We start from the raw sequence: 25,513 nt of genomic DNA, 5'->3' as shown, positions 1-25,513 counted from the left end.
GAAAATGTGATTTCAGTTGCTCAGCAGTCCGAACTAGTCCAAGTAATGAAACCACGTGAATCCCAATCCACGCGATTCAACGCAGTACCTTTTTACTTTTTGTTCACAACGCAGTATTAGTTAATTATGATCATCATCATCATCATACGCATCAAGGATTTAGGCCTAGCATGGCCTGTTCCGGCCTTAGAAGTCATCGTTGAATCGTTTAAGAGGGCGTCCTGGTTTTATAGATTCAATCCGATTATCTTTTTCTGTCAGCTTACAAGTAGGATTATGTTCTCCATCAGGGGACTAGCCTGACGATGGAATAGTTCAGTGGTAGGGTTGCTACCTTAAGGCTTCTGAACTAGCCTACTTCCGAATTTAAACCCATAGGAGGAATAGGGTATATTGAAGGGGAAAGATTAGATTATAGAAGAAATATAGTAAGGTTTATAGAGAGGGCATAGTTGTAAGGCCAGAAATGAAAAGACCCCATGGCCCTCGAGTACTCTAATAGCATAAGGGTCATAAAGTAAGAAGAGTTGGCTGATAAGGCCTTATAGGAAAGATTAAAGTAAGCGGATCTTCCTCAAAGTAGAAGAAGGAGAGGATAGATCCAGCTAGGGGGTCCATGGGAGTGCCGCTTCCCTTACAATCAAGATGATTTCCCCTTATGGCCCTGTTGGTCCACGAGTCCTTATTCAGTATATTCGGACCACCCACCATATATATATATATATACATACACACACGCACGGTCATGTACACACACACACACACACACACACACATGGTGAGCTCCCCTATCTGCCACCCAGGGTACGCGCTCTCTAGGGGTTACAGGGTCCCCTGAGAGTTAATTATGATATTTATGCTAACTATCTATAACCGTTACTTAATGGATATCGCAAACATGAGTTAAATTAGCGCCTTTCACTATGTGTGTACTGGAGTTTCACGAATGGAGTCCTCCAAGTTCCATACACGCTGCATTATTCAATGGTTTGGTTTAGTCCCCCGTCCATTCTTTAGTCCTGTTACATCCCGTCTTTGGAACTTATACCAAAAACGTCACGTGACATTCAGAAAAGAGAATAAACTCCTCTACTGATTTGCAGTATTCTCCAAAGAATTGCACCTGACCTTCTCTGTTTGGTGGGATCCAAAACATAGCATCCTTTTCCGAGCATCGAATTTCTTCCAAACGAAAGGGGGTTTTATATCAGGGCTGTTTTCATGTTACACTATTACGTCAAGATAAACTTTCTTTTTCATTTTACTGAGAGTAATACGCAAGATTCACTTTCAATTTTCATTGTGAGATTTTTTTTTATTGTTAGATTCTTTCAAACTCTTTCATTTTTTCTTTAATAATCTTTTTGTATTTTAGTCTGTGGTTCACATCTGAGAGCTGCTCAACTTTAATTCACTTAAAGTTTTTTTACATGTTCTTCTCTTCAATCTGAAATTCAATTATCCTGCACAAGACCAAATGGTGATAACGTCTAATTTCAAATCCACTGTACATTCTAGTGTCCTGCAACAGTGTAAAAATATCATTTAAACAACAACACAGTCAATGATTTTTTCTTATTCCTTGACTCTTCACTCCATGTGAATTTGCGCACATTTCTATGCTGGAACATGGTGTTAGTAATAACCAGTCCATGTCCTGAGCAGAAATCCAACAGATATTTGCCATTATTATTAGCTTTGCTCTTTTCTCCAAATTTTCCCAAAATATTTTTGTATGTTTGACAATTGTTTCCTATTCTGCTATTTAGATCCCTAACAAGGAACATTTCCTTTTTCATTGTGTCAGTTGCTTCCTCTAAAGCCTCAAAAAATTCCTCCACTTCTTCTCTCATCCTAGGTGGGACCATTGGCACAAATAAGTCTCCTTATGCTACTCCTAATTCTGATATTTGCCCACATCACTCTACTTGGTATTGCCTAACATTCAAGAAACTTAGCCTCGTATTTAGTGTTGAATACTATAGCTACTCCTTTTCCTAGATTGTCATTGCCTGAATATAACATTTTGCATCTACTGCTCAGAAAGAACTCACCAGTTTTTGTCTTTTTTGTATCAGTCACCCCTATTATGTCTATCTGCTACTTATCCAATTCCTCAGCTAGCTCCATTTCTTTGCCGTTCAGGCCTCTTATGTTGATAGGACCAATCTTGAATTCTGGTGATGTTGAGTTTCAGGATTTGTTCCAGTAACCGACTTTTCTCCGTGGTTCCCCTGGCGAAAACAATGGGGGAGGGTCCTTTTTTTATCCACATGACGCCCCAGATGGTACAACATGACAGAATTTCATTCTGTCATGTTGTACCATTATTTTATATTACAGTTTAAGCCAATAAGAATACAATTTGGTCGGCTAAATCCCAAATTGCCAGTCCTTCCTCGTTCATTCAGTATCCAAGTAGATACCTAACAGGGCTCACCATGAGAAGGTGAGGATTGAGCATTAGGTCAGAAGCCCTGGTGTGTTCACCCCATTCCTTTAAAGTCTATGTGGAGGTCTCCTCTCAGTTATACATCTTAGACCCTTAAGCACCCCCCAGAAAGACTTATTGAAATCTTCTTCTGCAGCTTCTACCACTTAAGTGGGGTCACTGTTGATAATGAGTCTCCTCCACACCTTCCTGTCTTAGGCTGTCACCACATCCAAGTTCTTCATCCTCAAGTCCTCTTCTACCAGCTCCCACCATCTCTTCTTTGGCCGCCCACGCTTCTGCCTTCCTTGCACATCCATCTGCATGACCCTTCTTCCCACTTATTCCTCCTCCCTCCCTCATCACATGACCAAACCATCTCAACCTTGACTCCTGTATTTTCGCTCCTAAGTTCGTAACGTTCACTGTTCCCCTGATATAGTCATTTCTCAGACGATCCTTTCTGGTCACACCGCACATCCACCTAAGGATTCTCATCTCTGCTACTTCCATCCTGATGATGTTATTTTTCCTAGGGCCACAGATTCTATAGCATATGTCACCTCACCTCTGTCCTATAGATTTTGCCTTTCAGATTGATCGGTAACCTCATCGCATAACACTCCAGCCATCTACCTCCAGTTCCTCCAACCCGCTTGTATCCTGCATCTCACTTCCTTCTCAGCTCCTCTGTCTCCTTCCACTGTTGAGCCTAAGTATCTAAAGTCTCTCACCTTCCTGAAGACATTTCCTTCCAGCTCCAGATCTGTCTCCTGTCCACCGCCCACTGTGTAACACATATACTCTGTCTTACTTCTGCTCAGTCTCATACCTCTCTCTTCCAGTACTTTTCTCCATATTTCCAGTTTAGTTCCCGCTTCTTCTCTTGAATCTGCACACAGCAAGATGTCATCTGCATACAACATTGTCCAAGGCGCATCTTCTCTCACCTCCTCTGTTACCACCTCCATCACAATATTAAACAGAAACGGACTTAATGCTGACCCTTGATGCAAGCCAACTGTTACTTGAAAACTTTCTGTCTGTCCCAGACAGGTCCGAACACTTCATATTTCTGTACATTTCCTGCACCAACCTGACATATTTCTCTGGAACCTTCTTCTCCCTCAGACACCTCCAGACCTCTTGCCTTGGCACTCTATCGTATCTTTCTCCAGATCAATAAATGCCAGATGTAGCTCCCTTTGTTTCTCTCGATACTTTTCCATTATCTGCCGCAAACCAAAGATAGCATCTGTTGTTGATCTACCAGGAATGAAGCCAAATTGTTCCTTTGCAATCTCCACCTCCTTGCTCAATCTACCATCAAGAACCCTTTCTAGGATTTTCATTGTGTGGGACATCAACTTTATTCCTCTGTAATTTTTAGTCTTGTGCATCCCCTTTACCCTTGTAGATGGGGACAAGAGTATTCTCCCTCCATTCCTCAGCTATATTTTCCTGGTGGCAAACTTTCATGAACAGGTCCCACAGCAGGTCAATTCCCTCTCCCCCCCAGTGCACCTTCCATGCTTCCACTGGAATTCTGCTGGGTCCCACCGATTTTCCATTCCTCATCCTCTTTGTGGCCTCCGTCACTTCCACTCTACTGATGTTCTGCACCATCCCCTCAGAAGGCTGCCCATCTTTTCTGTGAGTCCTTGCATTTTACTCATTCAAAAGTCCCTCAAAGTATATTTTCCATCTGTTTTGTTATGTCCATATCCCTCCATAATACTCTTCCTTCAGCATCTTTGATCTGCCTCACATGTAAGATGTCCTTTGCTGCTTTATACATTTCGCTAGTTGGTAAAATTCCACTGCAATATTAGGTGAATATTTCAATAAGGAAGACATTGAAATATTCACCTAATATTGCAGTGGAAAAATGCAATATTAATATCCAAACCTAAGTGCAAGGACATAGCAAGTAATTCGAGTGGAATTATCCTTAAATTGTACAGAATGCAAATTCATGTTTATATATCTCACCAGATATCCTGTTCTTTGTTTTTTTCCCTTATATTTCATAAGTTTACAGATTCAAACTTCTTGAAATGATTCCTGCCTGACACCAGTTATTCAATTCGATTTCAATTCTGCGAAATTCATGATGCACTCGTGGAAACCCACGAAAATCCTCAATCGACAGATTTAACCGAAAATGAAACAAAATGCACTACTCATGACCGTGTTGAAAAAAATCACTTCATTCAAATTTATTTGAAGTATAATTATTTAGTATGACATTCTATCATTAATAAGCCCAGTGAGTAAAATGTTGCAAAGTCTAAAGTTAAATATTGGCTATGCCTTGGAACAATTTGACACCATCCTGAAAATTTTAATTTCGGGATGTTGTCAAACTGGTGTCAAACATCGCATATGCAAAACCGCATATGCGATGTAAAATACAATATAATTATAGGTAAAACGGATTTCACAAATGAAAACAATTGCAGCTGAAATTGCAGAAAAATTTATGTAACCTTAAAAGAAAGAAAATGAAAAATGTTTTCCTAGGAGAAGCATGATGAGTTGCAAGCTACCCAAGAAAAATTTTTTGAAGTTAATATTTTTAAAGTCTTAATTGATACAGTGATTGATTTGTTTCGAATCTAGTCGCCGACTAGAGCAAATTTTTCTAAGCCTTTTTTCGACCGGTTCCCGAGTTAGTCGATCTCTGGCACGGGCAAGCTGTTTTTTTCTTCCATAAACTCAAAAAAATCGATCGTGGAACCCACATTATTTCAGACATTAAAATATATTGTGTTAAGGTTAGGGACCACGAGATGGCGGCACACGTTCAGCCATCTCTCTTCACTACTTGCAGCTTAATTAGTGATAGCCTTGGGCCAGCTATCACTGATTGGCTGCCAGTGGAGATTGAACTGCCCATTCAGTCTCCAAAAGTTAGAAAGGGCTAAATGGCCTCGGCTACTCCCTGTACAGCAATAAAAAGGCATTAGCTGATTTTTTTTTAAATTGTTACAGCTATAAATAGCTTACAAAATAGAGTTCAACAGCTGAGATCACACAGTGATCTATTTAGATTTTTATATAATATAAATAATTTACATAACTGGAGTTCGGACGAAATATTAAAATATTGTGAAGACTTAGAAATTGCTCTGAGCAGTGGCAGAACATTTGATATAGATGCACTAGATTTATTTGAAGAATTAAAAATTCTCTCAGAGGCCTGTGTAGCTCAGTGGAAGTGGCTCTCGTGTCCTCTGCGCTTGGTTGCTCGAAGTTAGAATTAAGCTCAATTCTAGTCGCCGACTGGAGGAACTTTTTCTATGCTGTTCTTCGACGGGTTCCCGAGTAAGTCGATCTCTGCCATGGGCAAGCAGGTTTTTCATCCTGTAAAATCAAGAAAATCGACCGTTGTACCCACATTATTTCAGACAGTAACATATCTTAATAGGGTTGAGTACCAAGAGATGGCAGCACTTGTTTGTCAGCCTCTTCCCTGTTATAATTAGTGATAGACATGGGCCAGCTATCTCTGATTGGCTACTGGTGGATATTGAATTGCCCACTCAGTCTCCAAAAGCTAGATAGGGTAAAGGCCTCTCCTACTCCCTATAAGGAATTTAAAGGCGTTAGCTGATTTATTATTTATTTTATTAAAAATTCTCTCAAAAATAATACAAGAGGAAAGTGGTCCTCATCAAATTTTATCATACATGTATGTAACCAAACTCTTGTTGAAATTTATCCCAATGTAACCACTGCCCTAAGAATATTGTTAACATTTCCTGTTAGCGTAGCAAGTGTGGAAAGAAGTTTTTCCAAGCTTAAACTGATTAAAAATTATTCCCGAACAGCAATGACCCAAGAAAGATTGGCTGGTCTAGCAAGTATATCGATAGAGGCGACATAGCTTATAATTTAAATTTAGAAGAGCTTAAAAACAGTTTTATTGTCGATATCCCCACAGAGATTAATGTTCCTGTCGTAATAAAAACAAAATAGATTGAAGATTTTCTTATACAGGTATCCCTCGATTAACGCGTTTAATTAATCCCTCGATGTTACCGCGTATATCAAAATCGCGTTAATCAAATCTAATAATCAATGGTAAAAATTATAATTCGTCCATGATCGATTACTGTATTAATAATTCGTTTTATGTGGTGTTCTTTTAGGAAAGATAAAAAATGAATGCAAAGTAAATGTTTAATATATGCTTGTACTTACATCAGTCACAGCAATGATAATCAAAAAAAAAAGTTATCAAGAGTTGTTTGATCAGTTTTATTTTTTCCCTATCAGCATAAATTCTACGATAACAAGCAAAATGACTCTCCAGACCTCGGCAAATAAGCATTCTTCGATTAACATCTGGATCCACATCCATTACTTGCTGTTCAAGCGATTCTAAAATGCGAAATCTTCCATCCAGTTCTTTGATTGAAGACAATGAACAAATGGAATGTGAAGATGAGACTCCTTTTGGAACCTCATCTTCACATTCCATTTGTTCATTGTCTTCATATGTGCGTTGTTGAATTTCAAGAAGATCGTTGTCACTGAAGTCTTTTGTGTTTGAATCAAATAATTCTTTAATATCTGCTGCATCAACACCATCAAAACCAAAGTCCTCACCAATTGCAATGATCTCTTCAACCACGTTCTTCAAAGGATTCTGAAAAACCATCTAAGTCATTAGTGCATTCTGCAAAAGGTTTTTCCAAACAGCTCTCATGCAGCTAGAAGACACTTGCTCCGACGAATAATGAATGTTTTCCATTGCGCGTTTAATGTTAAAATTTTTACAAATGTTTTGGAGTCTAATCGCATTTTCTCCCGTTGTTTCCACAGCCTTTGAGAATGTCTTTTAAAATAGGCATTGAAAGTTGCAATGACGCCCCTGTCCATGGTTTGTAGCAATGATGTCGTATTTGATGGAATTTCAGTAAATTTAAAGGTGCGTTAATCAAAACTCTTGACGCGTATATCAAGGGATTGCTGCAAATAATTTCGTCGCTTTAATCAAATCCCGCGTTAAGCAAAACCGCGATTTTTGTCTAATAATCCATCAGGGGAGATATTTAATTGTTTGCCTTAGAGCACGATAAAATCTGGAAACGGCCCGGACTACTTCAAAAGGTCCTCAGAATGTTTGAGGACCTTTTGAAGAAGAAGAATGAATGAGTGTAGAATATTTGGAATGCTTATCAGTATTTAAAATCAATTCAAAATCTGTGTTCATGGAAATTTTAATTTAGTGTTTCAGATTTCACAAAATGTATACTTGTCAGCTGTTTTATCATAATCGGGTTAATGTAACCTTGCTAAATGATCTATGGTGTTAATTAAAAAACAATCGACAAATTATTTAAATTTGAATTCTGTTTTATTTTTTAACTGTTTCGTTTTACAAGTCTTTTAAGGTTAAATATGACACAACAATACGAGGGAGAGATGCTTGATCAATAACATCTACTACCCGTGTTCCTAATTTCTGTCTTAACTTGAGACAGCATAACTGTTGCAAAGTTTGAACCTCTTTACACTTCTGAACAACGTAGTTCCTCATTTCTTCATTTTCGATTTCGTTAAGGAGATACTTTTCGCGAATCCATGTTTCATTATGCGCCTTCAAGCCGGCAATAAACAGCAAATCCACTAATCTTTTACTGTTCTTCTTTGCAGCGTAAAACAGGGGTGTCAAGCCATCTCTGTCACGTATGCTTGAGTTGCTTCCACACCGAAGGAACGATTGAACCAACGATATCAAGGAATGCTTGGTGGCAAACACTAGGGGAGGACCAGTGCTTGGAGGATGCATGTTCATATCACAGTTATGACGTAGGAGTAATCGAATAACTTCATGGAGGTTGGGATGAAACTGTATTCCCTCCGTCACCCTGAATGGCACGGTCATTAGACAAGCCATTAAGGGATTCCATCCATGCTTATTTCTTATATTCACCTGAAACGAGCACATAGAATGAACAGAGTATGTTAAAAGGAAACGAGTAAATAATGAATTATATGAAATATTCTCGAAACATCGATTACTACTTTTAATCGGGTAAGCTGACATATACGGATTTCTAGGAGCGATTGCTACCTAAATAACGACTGATATATCCGTGTGCTGTTGTTTTGTTACTTAAGGAACACCTTCCATAGATGACTTAAGTTAAGTAATGGCATCGTCTATTCATCCTAGTTTACTCTGCGAATAGACCATCCAAAAACAAATAATAATAGAAAAGGCACTTGTCATGATTTCAGATAGTTCGCTTAACTTGGTTGAAATGTTGATCTTGATATATCATAGTCCTAACTGAAGTAATTCCTACTAATGACGAATGGTGTCCGACTTAAAAGAAGTGGAACTGTTGTATTGTGGTTCATGAATTCAATCCAAACAAAGGCCCAAGAATTGATGACAACAGACCCAACATTTTTAAACAACATATTGCTAATCTGGTTACTTTAAAGCCTTTGAAAGGAAAAGAAATTAAATAATTCAGTCAGCATATACAAATCTATAGCTAAAACATCAGTGATCAACAAACTTGTGGATCTAGTCGTTCTTAATTATGTGATGTAGAGAGCAGGTGGAATGATTGGAATAAGCTGACAGTATGGACAAAACATAGTACATGTCAATTTAATGTAGAAATGGGTAAAGGTTACAGTTTTGGAATACAAAGATTACAAGCTGTATACCACACTGATAGAACTATACTCTAGACAATTGATGGAGGCTGCGATCTGGGAATAGCAGCAGATAGCCGAAGTTTGGAATGAATATTGCTAAAGTCCACATGCTAGTTCACAGGTGTTGAAAACACACTAAAAAACAGATAAGAGAGTTATCATTCCTTTTTATAAAGCCATGATACGAACTCCTGGATTACTGTGCTCAGGTCTGGTCACCTGGGTCCTTGGGAATGAGGAATTGAGGAGAGGTTCCAGTGGCAAATGGGCAAGATGGTGAGTTGTCTGCGAGATTCACCATATGTGGATTTTTTGAGGTTATTTTAATTGCAAAAGTTGGTTGATAGGAGAAAAAGGAGAGCAGGATATAATAGAAACATCTAAGACACTTTATAGGATTGATGGAGGAGAAATGTTTCAATATTTGGCTAGTGAGGCCACAAGAGGTCATCCCTCGAAAGTGGGTGAGAGTGGTTAGCAAGGGGGTGACGGTCTCCTACGACGATTCTAAGGACTCCATGGAATAGCAATAAAAATAATAATTCACTCACAACATAGCAAAGAAATTCCATATCATTACAAAAATCATAGCAAGATTTCCAGAAGAATACGGGAACAACATTCACCTTGAAGAGTGTGCAGACGTAATCAACTCTGCTTCATATAAAAGTAAAATTATAATGGTTCTCTTTATTGACCCGATTGAAATTTTGATATACTCATACATGAAACTCATCGAGAACATTGTCTGATTTGGGACACAATACTCATGATTTTGGAGATGCTTTAAAAACAAACTAAATGGGACTCATTAGTTTAAACACGATTCCAAAAAACAGTGGAATTCTACAGGAAGTTGTTTTTATTAGCTCATATTCTCTTCATCCTCTTTATGCATTATGACAGCCAAGATCTTCCCGATATGCATGACATGATGTCAGCAATCTGAAGTAGCCAGTTGACACCAAGGAAGTTCAGATTTACATTTGTGTAACTGGTAGCAGCATATTTTCTTCATTTTGTTGATGCTTAACACTTTTTTAAAAGCGTTAGCTGGACCTCAATGTTGGTTGTTAATAATTAATACTTTACTCAATAATAGGTAATGCTTTAATGATTAACTACTGTAACACTAACGAAATGGGGGAGTTAGTTGTTTATCACAATTCACAAACTGTAAACTGTCTGATATTTAGCCTTACTGATTATCTAAAATGATACATGGCACTTACTTTTGCTCCTTTGCTCAGTAAAAGAGCTGCCATACCAATGGAAGGACAGACAGAACTTACAACATAAAAAAGAGGAGTATTGCCACAACGGTCCGCTAGGTTGACATCAGCTCCATGTTGAATTAAGCAGTTTGTTGCCTCAAAACTTTGCCACAAACAAGCTATGATTAGAGGTGTGTGTCCATCGATATCCTGAGCATTGATGTCACTTCCAGCTGCCAGTAACATACTAATAATTTCTATAAAGGAAAATGATTAATTAAAGTAAATGATTTATATCTGGATGTACTTGAAAAGTAATAAGTGAAATAAACGGCATTGGTTATTCCACACTTTATTAGTAATGGCTAATGCGAAGATGATTCACTTACCCGTGTTTGACATTTTAGCAGCGAAATGCAGAAGTGTCTCTAAAAATGGGCTTCTCGTGTTCACAGGACCTTTCAACAGCGCTTTTCTCAAAAGTTGAATATTATGATATAATCCAGCAAGATGAGTGGAATTGATCAGATGCTCGGGTTCGTCGGCGAAGCGTTCATACGTTTGTAAACAAAATGCAATATAACCTGATGAGGAAAGAGGGATAAAAGTAGTTTATTAGTATGAAATGGAATTAACAGTAAACCATCAACTCTCATATAACTTTTTTTCCTATTAAACCCAAATTACACATCAAAAGCTATAGCCTCTTATTGTCATGTACAAGGGTGTACTGAAAAGCTGGGATAATAATAATAATAATTATTATTATTATTCGTGACACCTCCAAGGAGTCCGTAGACTCATCGCGAGAGGACACCTACAACTCTTCGTCTTCACCACCACCATACCGAACCACTACTACCAATCATCTACATGAACGTCATCTACTACCTACCAATAACACCACCACCACGACAACCAGTATTTTTTGTCTGTCAAATGCATGTGTTCTGAAGGGCCGATTTGTCTGTATGCGGGATGAAAAACCCGAATTTCCTATAGAAATAACTCTCATACCACCGTATGAGATCGACTAACTCACTTTCGATTGAAAAAGTCCATGTAAAGATTCCTCCCATCATGACGAAATTCGAAATTGAGCTTTTTTCTAATCGAAGAACGTAACGTACCGTCGTTCTTCCAATTGCGTTACGGAGGAACTTATTCACCAGAAATTGAGGTAGGACCATGTCGAAAGTATTTATGAGAACCTTTCGGCCCCCTCCACCCCTCGTATGGAACTATACGTTATTTACAAAGTCTAATCGAAAGTATCGGGAATAATGCTTTCTGAAGTTAAGACATTGGATCGTGTAAAATTCTAATTATTTCTGATTGTTGAATCTTATGCAATATTGTTTGTGGCTGTAGCAGTATAAAAAATTAAAATATAAATTAAAAACATTCACGACACTTTATATATTTAGCTCTTCTAAATACGATTAGAACTGCCTTAATATTTTAATGAAAATTAACTATTATTTAGATATTGGTCATGTGTAGGTGAATAACTAATTTAATTACGAACTAGTTTCGCCCGCTTGTGCTGTCGGCTTCTTCAGGGTACAATCAGGAAAGCAAAGAAAAGAAACGAAAATCACAAGCTGTACGTTAACTGACAATTCTATTTCAATAACAAAATAGTAGTTCGCGTGAAACAATGCGCGTGTCGCGAATACATGATTTACTTGTTCAGATGCATTTTGTAGTTTATTTCTTGTGTGTTTATTGATCTAATTAAAGCCTTCCATATATCTGGTGTAGGATTAATCCCTGGTTCCTGTTGAGGTTATTTGTGGAACGAGCGACTGTAGCGGCCTCTTTGAAGATTCTGGAACTATAGTTTTCCTCTATATATGGCATAAGCCTTTTATTTCATTCAATAATGTGGTTGGTTGTAAAGAAGTGGGAAGAAAGGCCAGAAATACCTTGTCTGTTGTTTCTAACATAGCTGATATGTTCCTTTTGTCTCACTTCGAAGCTTCTAGACGTCTGACCAATGTAACTTATACCACAGGAACAAAGGATTTTATAAACTCCTGCATGTTTGTAGACAGGATTGAAATCTTTTGGTGATCTTAGAAATTTCTGGATAGTTTCAACTGGCTTGAAAGTCACTCTAATATTGTGTGGTTTTAGGAGGCAAGCTAGTTTTTTGGAGATGGTACCAACATATGGAATAGTTATAGTAGTTATATATTGAGTGTCATTATGTTGTCTTTGTGGTATATCAGAGAAGAGAATCTTGTTACCAAGTCCTCTAGGGTAGCCATTTAGGAGTAGATCGTTTGATATTTTATTTAATTCTTTTTGTAGATCATTATGGTCCGTGGTGAATTGTATAGCTCTTTTCTTTAGTATATGAATAATGCTGAGTTTTTGAGAGATGTGGTGTGATGAGCTAAAGTTTAGATAACGTCCAGTATTTGTTGGTTTTCTATAAACTGATAAGTTGACACTGTTATTTTCTTTTTTCTTTATTATGATATCCAGGAATGGTAGTTGTTTGTTCTTTTCAAGATCTAGTGTGAATTTGATAGTACGGTGGAACATATTGATTTTATTTAGGTAATCTAATAGCTCTTCCTTTTATGGTTCCAAATGATAAAGATGTCATCAACAAATCTGAACCATGCCTTACGTTTTGGATTAATTTGAGATAAGATTTTACTTTCAAGATCTTCCATAAACAACTCAGCAGAAGAGGGTGAAAGGGGGCTGCCCATGGCCAATCCAGTTAATTGGTTGTAAATTGTTTTCTTCCATACGAAATAGTTAAAAGGTAGACAGTGGCTAAACATTGTAGGCGTTTAGCCACTGTCTTCACCTACACTTGACCAATATCTAAATAATAGTTAATTTTCATTAATCTTTGTGGTCAAGAATTAACAATTTCTAATATGCCTTAACACTTTGTTTCAAGTTAGACAGAATTAGTAAAAATAAATAAGTAAATAATCATTATTTTAGTTATAACAGATTATTATCCATGAAATCTTGACTTACTTATATGAACATTCCTGCTGTATGCACATTTGCACAAGGCGGGTCTGATAGTCATATTGCTTGTCAATTTGCGAAACGAATTATCAGGCAACCTCCAAAAAATTTCGGCATAAGCCGAACTGGATTCATTTTCTATCTGTATTCGATCCTTGAAGTAATTCCATTTCAGTGCACGTGTGACATGAAATTCGTCTATAATTCCAGGCGGTAAATTCTACGAAAAGAGTGTAGAAATTTAGATTAAAATTCGACCCTTAAATATACCTAACAATCAATGTTTGATATATTTCATATAAACAATCAAAATATCGAACAACTGCGAATTGCTGTATTATGTTTACTGCACTTACCATCCACTGAACCAGAAATGCTTGTGTTTTACGTACAGGCATGCAAACTGCTAAAATACCGAACCTTTCAGTTCCTTACGTATAGTGCGAGGAGATATCGGTCAGGAACAACCTTCATTAAGTGCTTCTATCAATTCCTGCATACAGGAAGTCTTTGTCCGTACAAGTCTTTTCAGACAAAAGCGATCTTATTCCTGACAGACTCTCTTAGGACTAGAGGTAGGCCTCTTAGACAAGCAATGCGGCTATTTTTCTACTGATTAAACACCTGGAATATCTCACCTTTTGAGAAACTTGTCAATTCTTCTGCTTTCAAAATCGTGGCTCCAGCAAGATGGGCACGCACAGTCAGTCCTTCATCGAACTTCGAAAGAATCATTTGTTTTTCCCGTTGCGATCAACACTATTGACGATTACCATCCGACAGTATCCTTGAATCGTTGCCTAAAACACGTGGTGACTCACCTGACCAAGTGTTTTGACATATACGCTGCGTAAGTGACGTTTACGTATACCTGCATAAAGGCTTGTAATTCAGTGATCACTATGCGTACATTTCAGGTGAAACTTGAAAAGGAACAAAGAATTTTTTGTTCACAAGCCGCTTTATCAAAAATGTAATCCAAGCAAAAAGAAAACATTCAAATATCTGCTGTTATTCACTTCACATCAAATGTAAATTTTCCTTCTTACCGAATCAACAAATTCATATCAACAAATTCGAGTATTTCGAATTTGTTGATATTAAATCTGAAAACATAATCGTTTGCATGAACTACTTCAGCAACAGAATAACAGATAAGAACTCTACGATGTATCTATGGTATGAGTATATAGATGCGAAATGGTGCAGCGTTCTGGAAGCCAATTTGTTATTACTGTCGTTCAAGAAGTGTCGTATTTTCACTTCTTTAATATTTGGAAGAAAGCGAGTGCATTTCTGTAACTGCAGAACTGTTTTGCATTTATCTTATATGTTGTTTATTCTGTTTCCTTCTTTGAATGGATCACGACCATATTTTATCAAGGTATTCTTACTGTGCTTCAGTTCACGAGCTCTCTTTTTCAAAACACTCATATTACAGGTCTTACCTCTGAGAATTCTGATTTTTTTTTCACTGTTTGAAAGAAGGTGATATTGTAATAGGGTAAAGACCTTTTGCTTATCTCCTTTCTATACACATCATCTGAATAATTCTAAATGAGAATTTATCCTGCAAATTAACACGATGTTCTCAAGTCAAGTAATTTTTTGATGGGATTTCAACTGTGATTGGAGTGAGGGAAGGATACTGAATGTATACACCTGCTTAGAGAGAATTACCTGAAGTAGCATGTAAGGGACGGCACACAAGGTTTGAAAAGACCAGATCTGATGGTAGCATTAGAGAGAATAGTAAGCAATCTAGCTAGACATGCAGACTTTTCTGCTAAGAAGGGGCATATGTGTAATTACAAAGTAGGTGATTATGACAATTTAAGAACTATTCGATCACCCATGCTGTGCTATAATACTTTGGAATGAATGAGATGTTTCTGGTCCATGGCTGTTTGAAGAAAACAATATCAGAATGTATATCCTTAGAAGGATAAGTCAGGTAGAAGCAGTGGGATGAACAGCTTCATCAAACAGGAGTTGCAGAAAAAGAAAAGGTTATAAAAGAAATGTGGTGATTATACTCGTGAGCTGTACAAGGAACAGGCAAAAAGGATAACATGTATGCTAAGGAAGGCCAAATTTCATTAGGAGAGAAAGCTATCTGATGAGGTTAAACTTAATCCTAAAGAGTTCTTTTACTACGTGGTAAATAAAAAGAGAAACGACTATGAAAGGATGGCTTTAAAGAGTCAGACATAACAGCAGAAAACGAAATCGTTGGATTACTGAGCGAGCACTTTGCTGGAGTGTACCACCTAAGTGGTGATGATGCAATACCAGATGTGACATTGAATGATGAGTGAAGAGTGGTTGAAGAAATGGAGACGCTAAAAACGTTGCAAAACGCATAGTACATGGCCCCGTGTTTTACTAATATGTGCAAGTAAATTATTGGTTACTTTGACCAAGCTGTTTAATTTAATTATCCGTACCTGGTAGGAGTCACTGAAGAGGAAAGTGGCCAAAATAGTCCCACTGAATACTGGATACGGTTAAGGAGTGATGGTAGAGGTATTTAAGAAATTGATGAAAGACAAAATTCGAGACTGGGTGGAGAGAAATGTGGGTATAACGGATAACATGGTTTTGTGACCGCTACGTCTTGCCTTAGTTATTTGCTTATTTTGATAATAAAGTGATAATGGCATTGAATAAGGAAAAGAGCTAGCTAGTGATATTGCTATATTTTGCAAAGTAATTTGACATGATTCTATATAGAAGTCTGTAGCGTAAATTAGAGCAAATGTTGGATATGAATCTAATGATTTGGATTAGAGATTGGCTGAAGCATAGATATCAAAGACTTGTTTATGGATGGGTTTAGTCCAGGATAGAGCCAGTAGCATGCCTCATGGCTCAGTATTTGATTCTCTGTTGTTTGTATATCAATGTTGTACATCAATGATATAGGAAATTATTTGACGAAAATATTCAGTTGTTTGTTTATGATGCTAAAGTGAGAAGGGTGAAGGTAACTACAGGTGATGAACAGATCCTGCTTGAAGACTTAAATCGACTATCAGCATGAACTAAGGTTAATGGCTGCCAATTTAACTTGGGCAAGTGTAAGGTGATTGAAAGGAAGAAAATAGCAGCTGTATACTATAGTGATGGAACTGAACTGCAGGAAACAGATGAGACGACCATGTATTTGGTGCTGATTATGAACAGAAAGTTGGAATTTAGAGGGCTTATTCTGAAGATAGCTTAAACAACACATTAGATTACGTGATTATGAAGAACACGGTAATAAACAGTGACAGAGAAGCCATCGTTTCTTATATAAGAATTCTAAAAAGCCATATCTGGAATTATTGCGTACTAAACTAGACAGTCGGATTCAGTGGGGATGAAGAATTGGTGAATGGCATCCAGGAGGCGAGTAACAAAGATTGTTGCAAGTCTATGATATGCTCGAATATGAGAATAGATTGGCATCTGTGGGCTTCAAGAACTGACCGTTAATGGACAAAGAAAATATATGATAGACGTTAATGGAAACTTATACGACTAAAATTGAAAACGTTTTTCAGTAGATGCCAGAAACAGAACGACGGGTCACACATGGACAGGGTGTAAAAGCGTCGTTAGCAAAGGTGTGAGGACTAGACTTTTACTTGGAGGATGGTGAACGGGTTGAATGCATGCCAAACGTGGTTGTGAGTGCTTTATCAGAGCAGAGAATGAATATAAGAAGCTGTATGCTAGATAATCTGTAAATAATGGGGGAATGTGTGAATAACGTACCTCCCTCGATGAGTCTTCTAGCCCCATGAAAATGCCTGTATAATAATAATAATAATAATAATAATAATAATAATAATAATAATAATAATAATAATACCAAATTTTATGAAATTTCAACAAGGAAGAGCACAGTTTTGCCACTGCAAATACACAGAGAAACGAGAACTGAGATAGCTGTTCATATTTTTGTACTGATTCCAAATGCTACATTTCAGTAAAGTCGAGCAAACGAGTAATATGGCATAGACAAAACAAATCAAATAAATAAACAATAAATATGTAAATGAAATAAAGTAAATGAATGATATAAATAAATAAACTATTTTTTAAAACCTTAATTTCATCGATTACTAAAATTTAAACAAAAATCCTAACTGATTCATATATCATATATTTGAAATGCTACCACTATAAATAAATCATTATTCCAGAACCTTTTATGAAAAATATACATATTTATGTGGTTAATCCCAGGAAAGATTTATTTGTGAACCTATAATACATATGTACCGTAAGCTAGCAAAGAATTTAAAAAAATAAATAAAATAAAAATTTATTTAAAATTTATTTATTATTTAATTCAAAATTTATATTTTAAATTAAAAAAATAGGTATATTTTATTTTATTTTTTAATTTTTCATTTTTTAGATTAAAATTGATAAATCAATCTTGTAAATATAATTATAAAAATGCATTAAATATCGTTTCAAACAAACGTTTTTATTCCTAATTATAAATAATTGTAGTCTTTCTAAATTTAGTGATTTGAATAATTTACACTTTAAGCTGTCAAGATACTTCGGTCTTAATGTAATAACTTGTTATATCCAAATAAGAATTTCAGAAACGGACACCTACTTTTCTTTTACCCTTTGATCTTCCTTTTCTCATCATGGCAACTCTGAAAAAATAAAATAATATATATATATATATATATATATATATATATATATATATATATATATATATATATATATATATATATATATATATATATATATATATATTAACTTGTTTCTTCTACAATATGATAAAAAAAATTAATTCTCTCTTGAATATTTTGTGGTTGCTGATTGTTTCCTTATTTTATTAACGCTAGTATTCACCACTCAATGGCGCTATTGAAGAATTCCGTCGCCTTTTAAATTTCACTCATATTTCGTTAAGTAAGTAAAAAACATTCTAATGTTAGTTTAAGAACTGCATTTGACACCTCCAGGGAGTCTAAAGACTCATCGATGGGAAGGGTGCCAACAGCATCGAACGATTGGTCCCTTCCAACTACTAACCGCACTCAAACTTACTTAACTGAGCCATTAGTAGCAGAGGCTTTAACAATCGACAAGCCTTTTCTAATCCTTTATTTTCGTCGATTTCTATTTATTTCCCTATTTACAACACCACAAGTTAGTTTAGGCAATAAATGAATAGAAATACACTTCCATTGGCTTTTAATCTGAAGAAAGATTTTTAAAATAATGCTTTTCATAAATTATTTAAATTATTATTTCTGGAAATATTTCACAATATATATAAATAAATATGTGTGTGTGTGTGTGTGTGTGTGTGTGTGTGTGTGTGTGTGTGTGTGTGTGTGTGTGTGTGTGTGTGTGTGTGTGTGTTGTAGAAAGTTTTTTACCTGGGGTATAATATACGTTAAGGATACCAAGCTATTTTATATATAAACCTGGTTTTAATCCATTTCCCAAGTAAGCAAACAGACAAGAAAGTCAAGTTTGCACCTGCAAGTAGTGCAAGTCTGGGTGATCCGCACGTAGTGCAAGTCTTAGCCAACTCGTGGTAAAGGTGGAATAAGCTCTGATCACTATTCTTAATATTTACCCTTAATGCAAAACACATCTCTTGCATATGCATTAAAGGCAAGGGGCCACTACCTAGACTGGTTTCGACCTTTATTGAGGTCTCATCAGTGGGAGCCAGGCTTAGAAATACCAAGTAATACAGAGCTCATCAATATTTTACCAAAACAAGTTAACATAAGGTGCTTTGACCTTATTAAATAAAAATCTCAGGATGAGTTATAGATGTAGAAAGTTTTTTACCTTGAGTATAATATACGTTAAAGATACCAAGCTATTTTAAATATAAACCTGGCATTTAATCCATTTCCCAAGTAAGCAAACAGACAAGAAATTCAAGTTTGCGCCTGCAAGTAGTGCAAGTCTGGGTGATCCGCACGTAGTGCAAGTCTTAGGCAACTCGTGGTAAAGGTGGAATAAGCTCTGATCACTATTCTTAATATTTACTCTTAATGCAAAGCATATCTCCTTGAGGAGATGTATGATGCTATGCATTAAAGGCAAGGGGCCACTACCCAGACCGGTTTCGACCTTTATTGAGGTCTCAGCAGTGGAAGCCAGGCTTAGAAATACCAAGGTTTAAGTAATACAGAGCTTATAAATATTTTACCAGAACAAGTTACCATAAGGTGCTTTGACCTTAAAGTGTGTATATATATATATATATATATATATATATATATATATATATATATATATATGTAGGCTGTTCAATAAGTAATAAGACTATGTTTATACAGAAAACAGATTACCTTTAATCGTCATCATTTACATGGTCTTTTAGAAGTAACTACTGTGAGACGCGATGCATTTGTCCCAACGTTGCGTCCACTTCTTAAACACATGTGTAAGTCCGTTTTTTGAGAGTTCTTTCAAAACCGCCTCCGCAGCTTTTATACATGCTTTGTTGCTTTTCGAAATGGAGGCCTCTTAGTGGTTTCTTGAGCTGAGGAAACAGCCAGAAATCGCACGGTGCGAGATCAGGACTGTATGGAGGGTGTGGTAGGATATCTGTGTTGTTCTTCTGCAACATGTCCACTACACATCCAGCAATATGTGGCCTTGCATTATCCTGGTGCAATTAGAAGCCATTCTTCAGCAATGGACGTTTCCTTTTGACGTGCTTGATGATGATGGCTGCTGTGTTAATCATTGTCTCTGTGATGGACATTGAAGGTCTTCCCTCAAGTTCAAGATCTTCCACATTTTTCCTTCCTTTCTTAAAAGTTTCATGCCAGCGAAAAACACTTGCGCTCGACATTGTTTCATGGTGGAAAGCTTCGCGTATCATGTTAAAAGTGTCCGATGCCGATTTTTGCAAACGCACACAAAATTTAATCGCATAACGCTGTTCCAAGGACGCTTCCATTTCGAAGACTGGTCGCACCTCGTAGGCGCGCCGATGAGCACTTGCGTTTAGTCACGTGACCTTCTGGCACATCGGCCCGTATACGCATTCTATCAACCTCTTTTGTTAATACATACAGCAACCTTTCTTTATTCCAGAAATTAATATTGTGATGAGTGGTTTCGCCAGAGTAAAATTGGTCTTATGACTTATTGAACAGCCTACGTATATACTGTATATATATCATATGCATTTACATTGCATATATATACATATACCATACATGTACATTAAGTACCATAATCATGTGGTACTTTACTACAATCAGCTGATATACTAATTATTGTAATGGTTCCTTTTAGATGCCATTAGAATATCTAAATAAATAGAGAAAAAATGAAAATAATGATGAATAAATACATAAACCATAGAACTATCAAAGTTGAAAACCATGAAATAGAACAAGTTACTTCATATGTATATTTAGGTCGATTGTTATCCTTTGAAGAGTGCCAAAGAAAATAGACTGAGCGAAGAATTCACCTTGGATGGATAGCTTATGGGAAAATGAGACATATTCAGATTTTACATCCCTATGAGTCTAAAAGCTTTCGACCAGTGCATACTTCCTATCCTAACATATGGAGGAGAAACATGGACTTTAACAGAAGCCCTAAACAAAAAACTGAGAACAAAACAACATCGCATGGAAAGAAGTATGCTAAAAATAATATTAAGAGAAAGGAAGACCTTTTGAGATCTGGATAAGATCTCAAACAGGTGTCATGGATATTGTAAAATACATTAACCAGACTAAGTGGTGATGGGCTGGCCATATTGCCAGATGCAGTGACGGGAGATGGACTAGAAAAACAACAGAGTGGTGACCAATGGATGGAGCAAGACAAAGAGGAAGACCGAGAAGAAGGTGGAGAGATGAACTGGAACAAATTGCAGGAGTGAGATGGATGGGAGAGGCAAAAAACCGAGTGATCTGGAAAATCATGGGGGAGACCTTCGTCCAGCAGTGGACAGAACCAGAAGGTTGAAGAAGAAGAACATATAATTAGAATACTAATAGTTTTTTCTTCTTTTTTTTACCTGTGATATTTTACTGGAAGATATTTTAAATATCAGTCATTGTTACTGTTGCATGTTTAGTACAGAGGCCACGAGGCTCTCTTCAGACCGGCGTATGAAGTTCTTCATACTGTATGGAAAGGTTATTTAATAGGTCTGTTACATTGGATTGATGGGTTGCTTTTCCATATGTATCAATATAATTACTTGTAATATGCTGAACTCTTATTTGATCTGTAATTTTTACTGTTTTTCGGTATTTTCTGGAAGAATAGTATTTTAGCATGATAGACTAATGTCCTAGATTTTTTATAGTCAGAATTCGGTTGTTCGTATGTGTTGATCGAGGAAAAATAAGGGTACTATTTGGACACTCAACTGCTATTGTTGCATCAGCCTTGTGTAATGAGTTTAATTTTTCATTAAATAAAGCGGTTCAAGTTAACCTAGAGATTTATAGATGATTTTCCTAGTATTTCAAGATAATGTCTTGCAAGTTATCATTTTAAAGAGTAATCGCCGCATTTTTCGTGTATATAGTTAACATGTGTGTTCCATCGTATATTATAGTCAAAGTGCATGCCTAAATATTTGCGGTTTGTAGCTTCATGGATTGTTGGGCAAGGAGAGATTTTTGTTTTCTTTGGGCAGTATGTGACATTTCAGTGATATGTGTGTGAGAAATCCAAGAATCTCAACTCAAATGTTGAGTTGAGTTGAGATTCATTATTTTTATTTATTTTGGTAGAATTACGCATCAACCAATCAGTGATTATGTTGAGGTCTGTTTGTTGCGTACTGACAGAACAGATGTTACTGTACAACTATAAATTGGATAGATTGCTTACAAAATACATGAAAGGCATGTCTATCGGCATTTTCAGTCTTCGAACCAGTTCTCTCATGCTTTTATTTTCGAGATTTTTTTTTAAAAAGCAAATTCTGTGCTTTATGATGTCAAAAGCTTTAGAGAAGTGAAGATCAAGTGCCAACAAAACGTGGTTTTTTGTGCAGAGCTGAGTTGATTATTTCACAAAGACCATCCAATAAGATACTGGCTGCTTGATCTTTAGAAAATCCCATGCCGAATGAATATTATACCGAATTCCTCTCGATATGTGGATTTTTTTTTATTAACACTTTTTTTCTGATTATTTCTATTATTCACAGCTAGGCCTGTAAAATTCAAGAGCATCCGTAGCTCAGTCTGTATAGACGAAGCCCTTTGTTCAGAAAGACCTGGGTTCGATTCCATCCATAATGTGAGGAACATTTATCTGGTCTCTTTGGAGTAAATGTGAGTTAGCAGGTCTCATACGGGGTTAAAAGGCTTTTCGCTCAGACACGCGGGTTTTTCGTCTCTCGTAACAGGCAAATCGAACCCGTGAACATCCACGGGGAGATCCGTGAAGGAACCCCACACGAATAAAAGTTGTTAATTTCATCGGATTTTACTTTTTCTATGTAGTAGAGTTATCGCTGCTGTTTTAGCTCTGGTGATCTTTTTTATTTCTGAAATATTAAATTTGATAATTTAAGTATAACTGGCGACGGTGGCGTGGTGCAGTTTGATATCCCTTGGTCGTATGTGATCAAATTTACGGATATTTTGAAGCTGATATTTCAGATAAAAGAACCAAATCTTTTTGTATTATCTAAAGGAACCAAATTACCAACCCTGTCCACACACTTATTTTGTGTGACAGGGTTGGTAATTTGGCTTTTAAGATCGGGTAGAATTCACTTTACATTTGTACTTTGATCATTGACAGTAGTAATAAATATTTCCGCAATTGCTTATTACTTAAACCGTGTTTGGCAAAATTCTGGATAACAGTCGTTGAGGCAGGAGGTATTTTATTGAGAGTAACATTTCTTGTTGTCCATGTTCTTCAAATTTTATTGTGTAATAATTATTCGTAAGTTTAATTCGTTGTATTTCTGGGTGGAATTTGTTTCTGGGTTGTGTATATTCGCTTTTTAAGCTCTGATCGCAAAGATTTCTCTTTTTTAAGCAGGTGCCATTTTGTATATTTTGAGTAATATATCGTCGTTTAGCCATAGAGGTGAATCCCTGCTGGTTCTAATCTTTATTATCCGGATAGATTTCTTGTATATTCAATTCATCGATGTGAAAGAATCATACAATTCTTCCAGATTATTGGATTACATTACAAGATGCTCGGGGATTTTCCCAATTTCTTCTTCAACAACAATAACAACAACAAAAAAAAAAAAGAAAAAGAAAAAATGCTATCTTCTATTACTTTTTTAAAGCGGTTTCATGAAACTAAGTACTTCAAGCATTACTAGAGCCAAATAAGCTGTAGTTATGCTTGATTAGGTGTTAAGATTAATAATGTTCGTGTCTTTTGCTATAATTCACAAAATTCAGGCAGCCGAAAACATTTTAGACAAATGTTTTCGGCTGTCTAATCTGCTGTCTGAAGTGGTAATTTCTTGAAGACGTTTTTTTCATAATTCTCTCAAATTCTCGATGGGGTTTAAATCTGGTGAGTTTTCTGTCCAATGAATTACGTTGATTTGGCTTTATTTGAGCCATCAAGAAGTGCTCTTGGAAGCGTGACAAGAAGCTGAATCTTGCTGAAAAAGAAAATCAACATGACACAACTCTTTCGATGCCGTTAATAAAGTGCTGAAGAATTTCTTGGTACACTTCGGAATTGACTCTTTTGTACACAATACGCAGCCTACCTGCACCCTCTGCGGTCATACTGGGCTATACCATGACAGAGGTTGCAAATTTCCCCGAACGTTTCATGTATTCTTTATCAAACGCTTCGGCTTAAGACGCCAAACACGTTCCCTTGATGACCATGAAAAACACAAAACATTTCGTGAATGTTTTCAAATAACAGTTTTCTTATCGTTTATATTACATTTCTGTGTTTTCGTGGGTATATGATCTACAAAGTACGTAGATTTAAATTATGATAATTCATGTTTGGTAATAATTATTTTCTATGCAACAAATTAGAATTGCAAATCATTCAACACATTTTCTTTGATTCTCAGGTGCATAAAACTTTCATTGCAGGAACAATTTATATTCGATGTCGTTAATTTTTTCCCTTTTTTTTTTTTTCTTTGCTGTCTTTAATTAACCTTCCTTTAGCCTCTTGTGGCGAGAGATGAACTATTAAGAGTTTGAGAACTAAATCGGTTCCCCCCCCCCCCCCCCACACACACCCATGGTTAAATCCTGAGTGGTTCCTGTTGCACATAATCGCCATTAATGGGTATTAATAACAGCGGCTGCATATTTCTTTTTCCATTTTGAGAGCAATATTTATATTTTGATAGTGATAGTCGCTGTAATATTATAGAGAAAGAATCCTAACAGAAAGAGCCGTAGTCAAAAGAAAATCAGTAAGTCATATCATACCTGAAGTGAGTTGTTTCTTAGTCCTACTGTGCGTGTTTTAAGCCTCTGCCTGGTAGGAAGGGAACGTCAGGTCGAAGGTCGCGCAAACGGTCACTCCGAAGGTCGTATTTCAAGTGTTGTATGAACAACACAAAGGGACGCCACAAACTTCGAGGGATATTCATAAAATCACACATTTTCATTTATATTCTAGTTCTTTTGTAAAAAAGTTAAACGTAACTTACCATAAATTGATATCCGAAGATAATACTATAATAAAGTTGAATAAAAATATTAATTATCCTTGTTAAATTGGGAAATTAACATAGAGCACAAAATTCACACGTCTGTACACAGCGTAGTGAAGCGACACCAATACACACACACACACACACATATATATATATATATATATATATATATATATATACAAAGTTTTTTTACCTTAGGTGTAATATATTAAAGATACCAAGAAATTTTATATACTTGGGAAAAGGATTAAAATATATGTATAAAATTTGTGTATGTGTGTGTGTGTGTGTGTTTTAAAAAATAAATGATGACTGGATACTGATTTCATCGTACCAACGAAAGATATAAAGATATTTGATCTGTCCTATAGAAGTGGATGGTTTAGGTTTCCTTCGATAGTGTTAGCAAAAAACATATTTGATCTGTCCTATAGAAGTGAATGGTTTAGGTTTCCTTCGATAATGTTAGCAAAAAACATATTTGATTTGTCCTATAGAAGTGAATGGTTTAGGTTTCCTTCGATAGTGTTAGCAAAA

General features: G+C 36.3%; 1 protein-coding gene across 1 annotated transcript; it reads right to left on the bottom strand.

Annotated features, from left to right (window-relative positions):
* Nucleotides 1-7,792: 7,792 nt before the first annotated feature.
* Nucleotides 7,793-25,068, bottom strand: LOC150097190 (B-cell lymphoma 3 protein homolog). The gene is made up of 6 exons (XM_090407532.1): nucleotides 24,971-25,068; nucleotides 17,951-17,993; nucleotides 13,336-13,549; nucleotides 10,719-10,913; nucleotides 10,348-10,586; nucleotides 7,793-8,375 (listed from the first exon to the last, which is right to left on the bottom strand). The coding sequence occupies exons 2-6, from the start codon at nucleotides 17,984-17,986 to the stop codon at nucleotides 7,818-7,820; spliced, it is 1,242 nt and encodes a 413-aa protein (XP_090263658.1). The 5' UTR covers nucleotides 17,987-17,993; nucleotides 24,971-25,068; the 3' UTR covers nucleotides 7,793-7,817.
* Between the last annotated feature and the right edge of the window lie 445 nt (nucleotides 25,069-25,513).

Source organism: Typopeltis vanoorti, chromosome 17, assembly GCF_054136105.1.
Source record: "Typopeltis vanoorti isolate ZY-2024b chromosome 17, IOZ_Tvanoo_1.0, whole genome shotgun sequence".
In the NCBI taxonomy this organism is placed as follows: Eukaryota; Metazoa; Arthropoda; class Arachnida; order Uropygi; family Thelyphonidae; genus Typopeltis; species Typopeltis vanoorti.
This window is presented reverse-complemented; position numbering and strand designations above follow the sequence as displayed.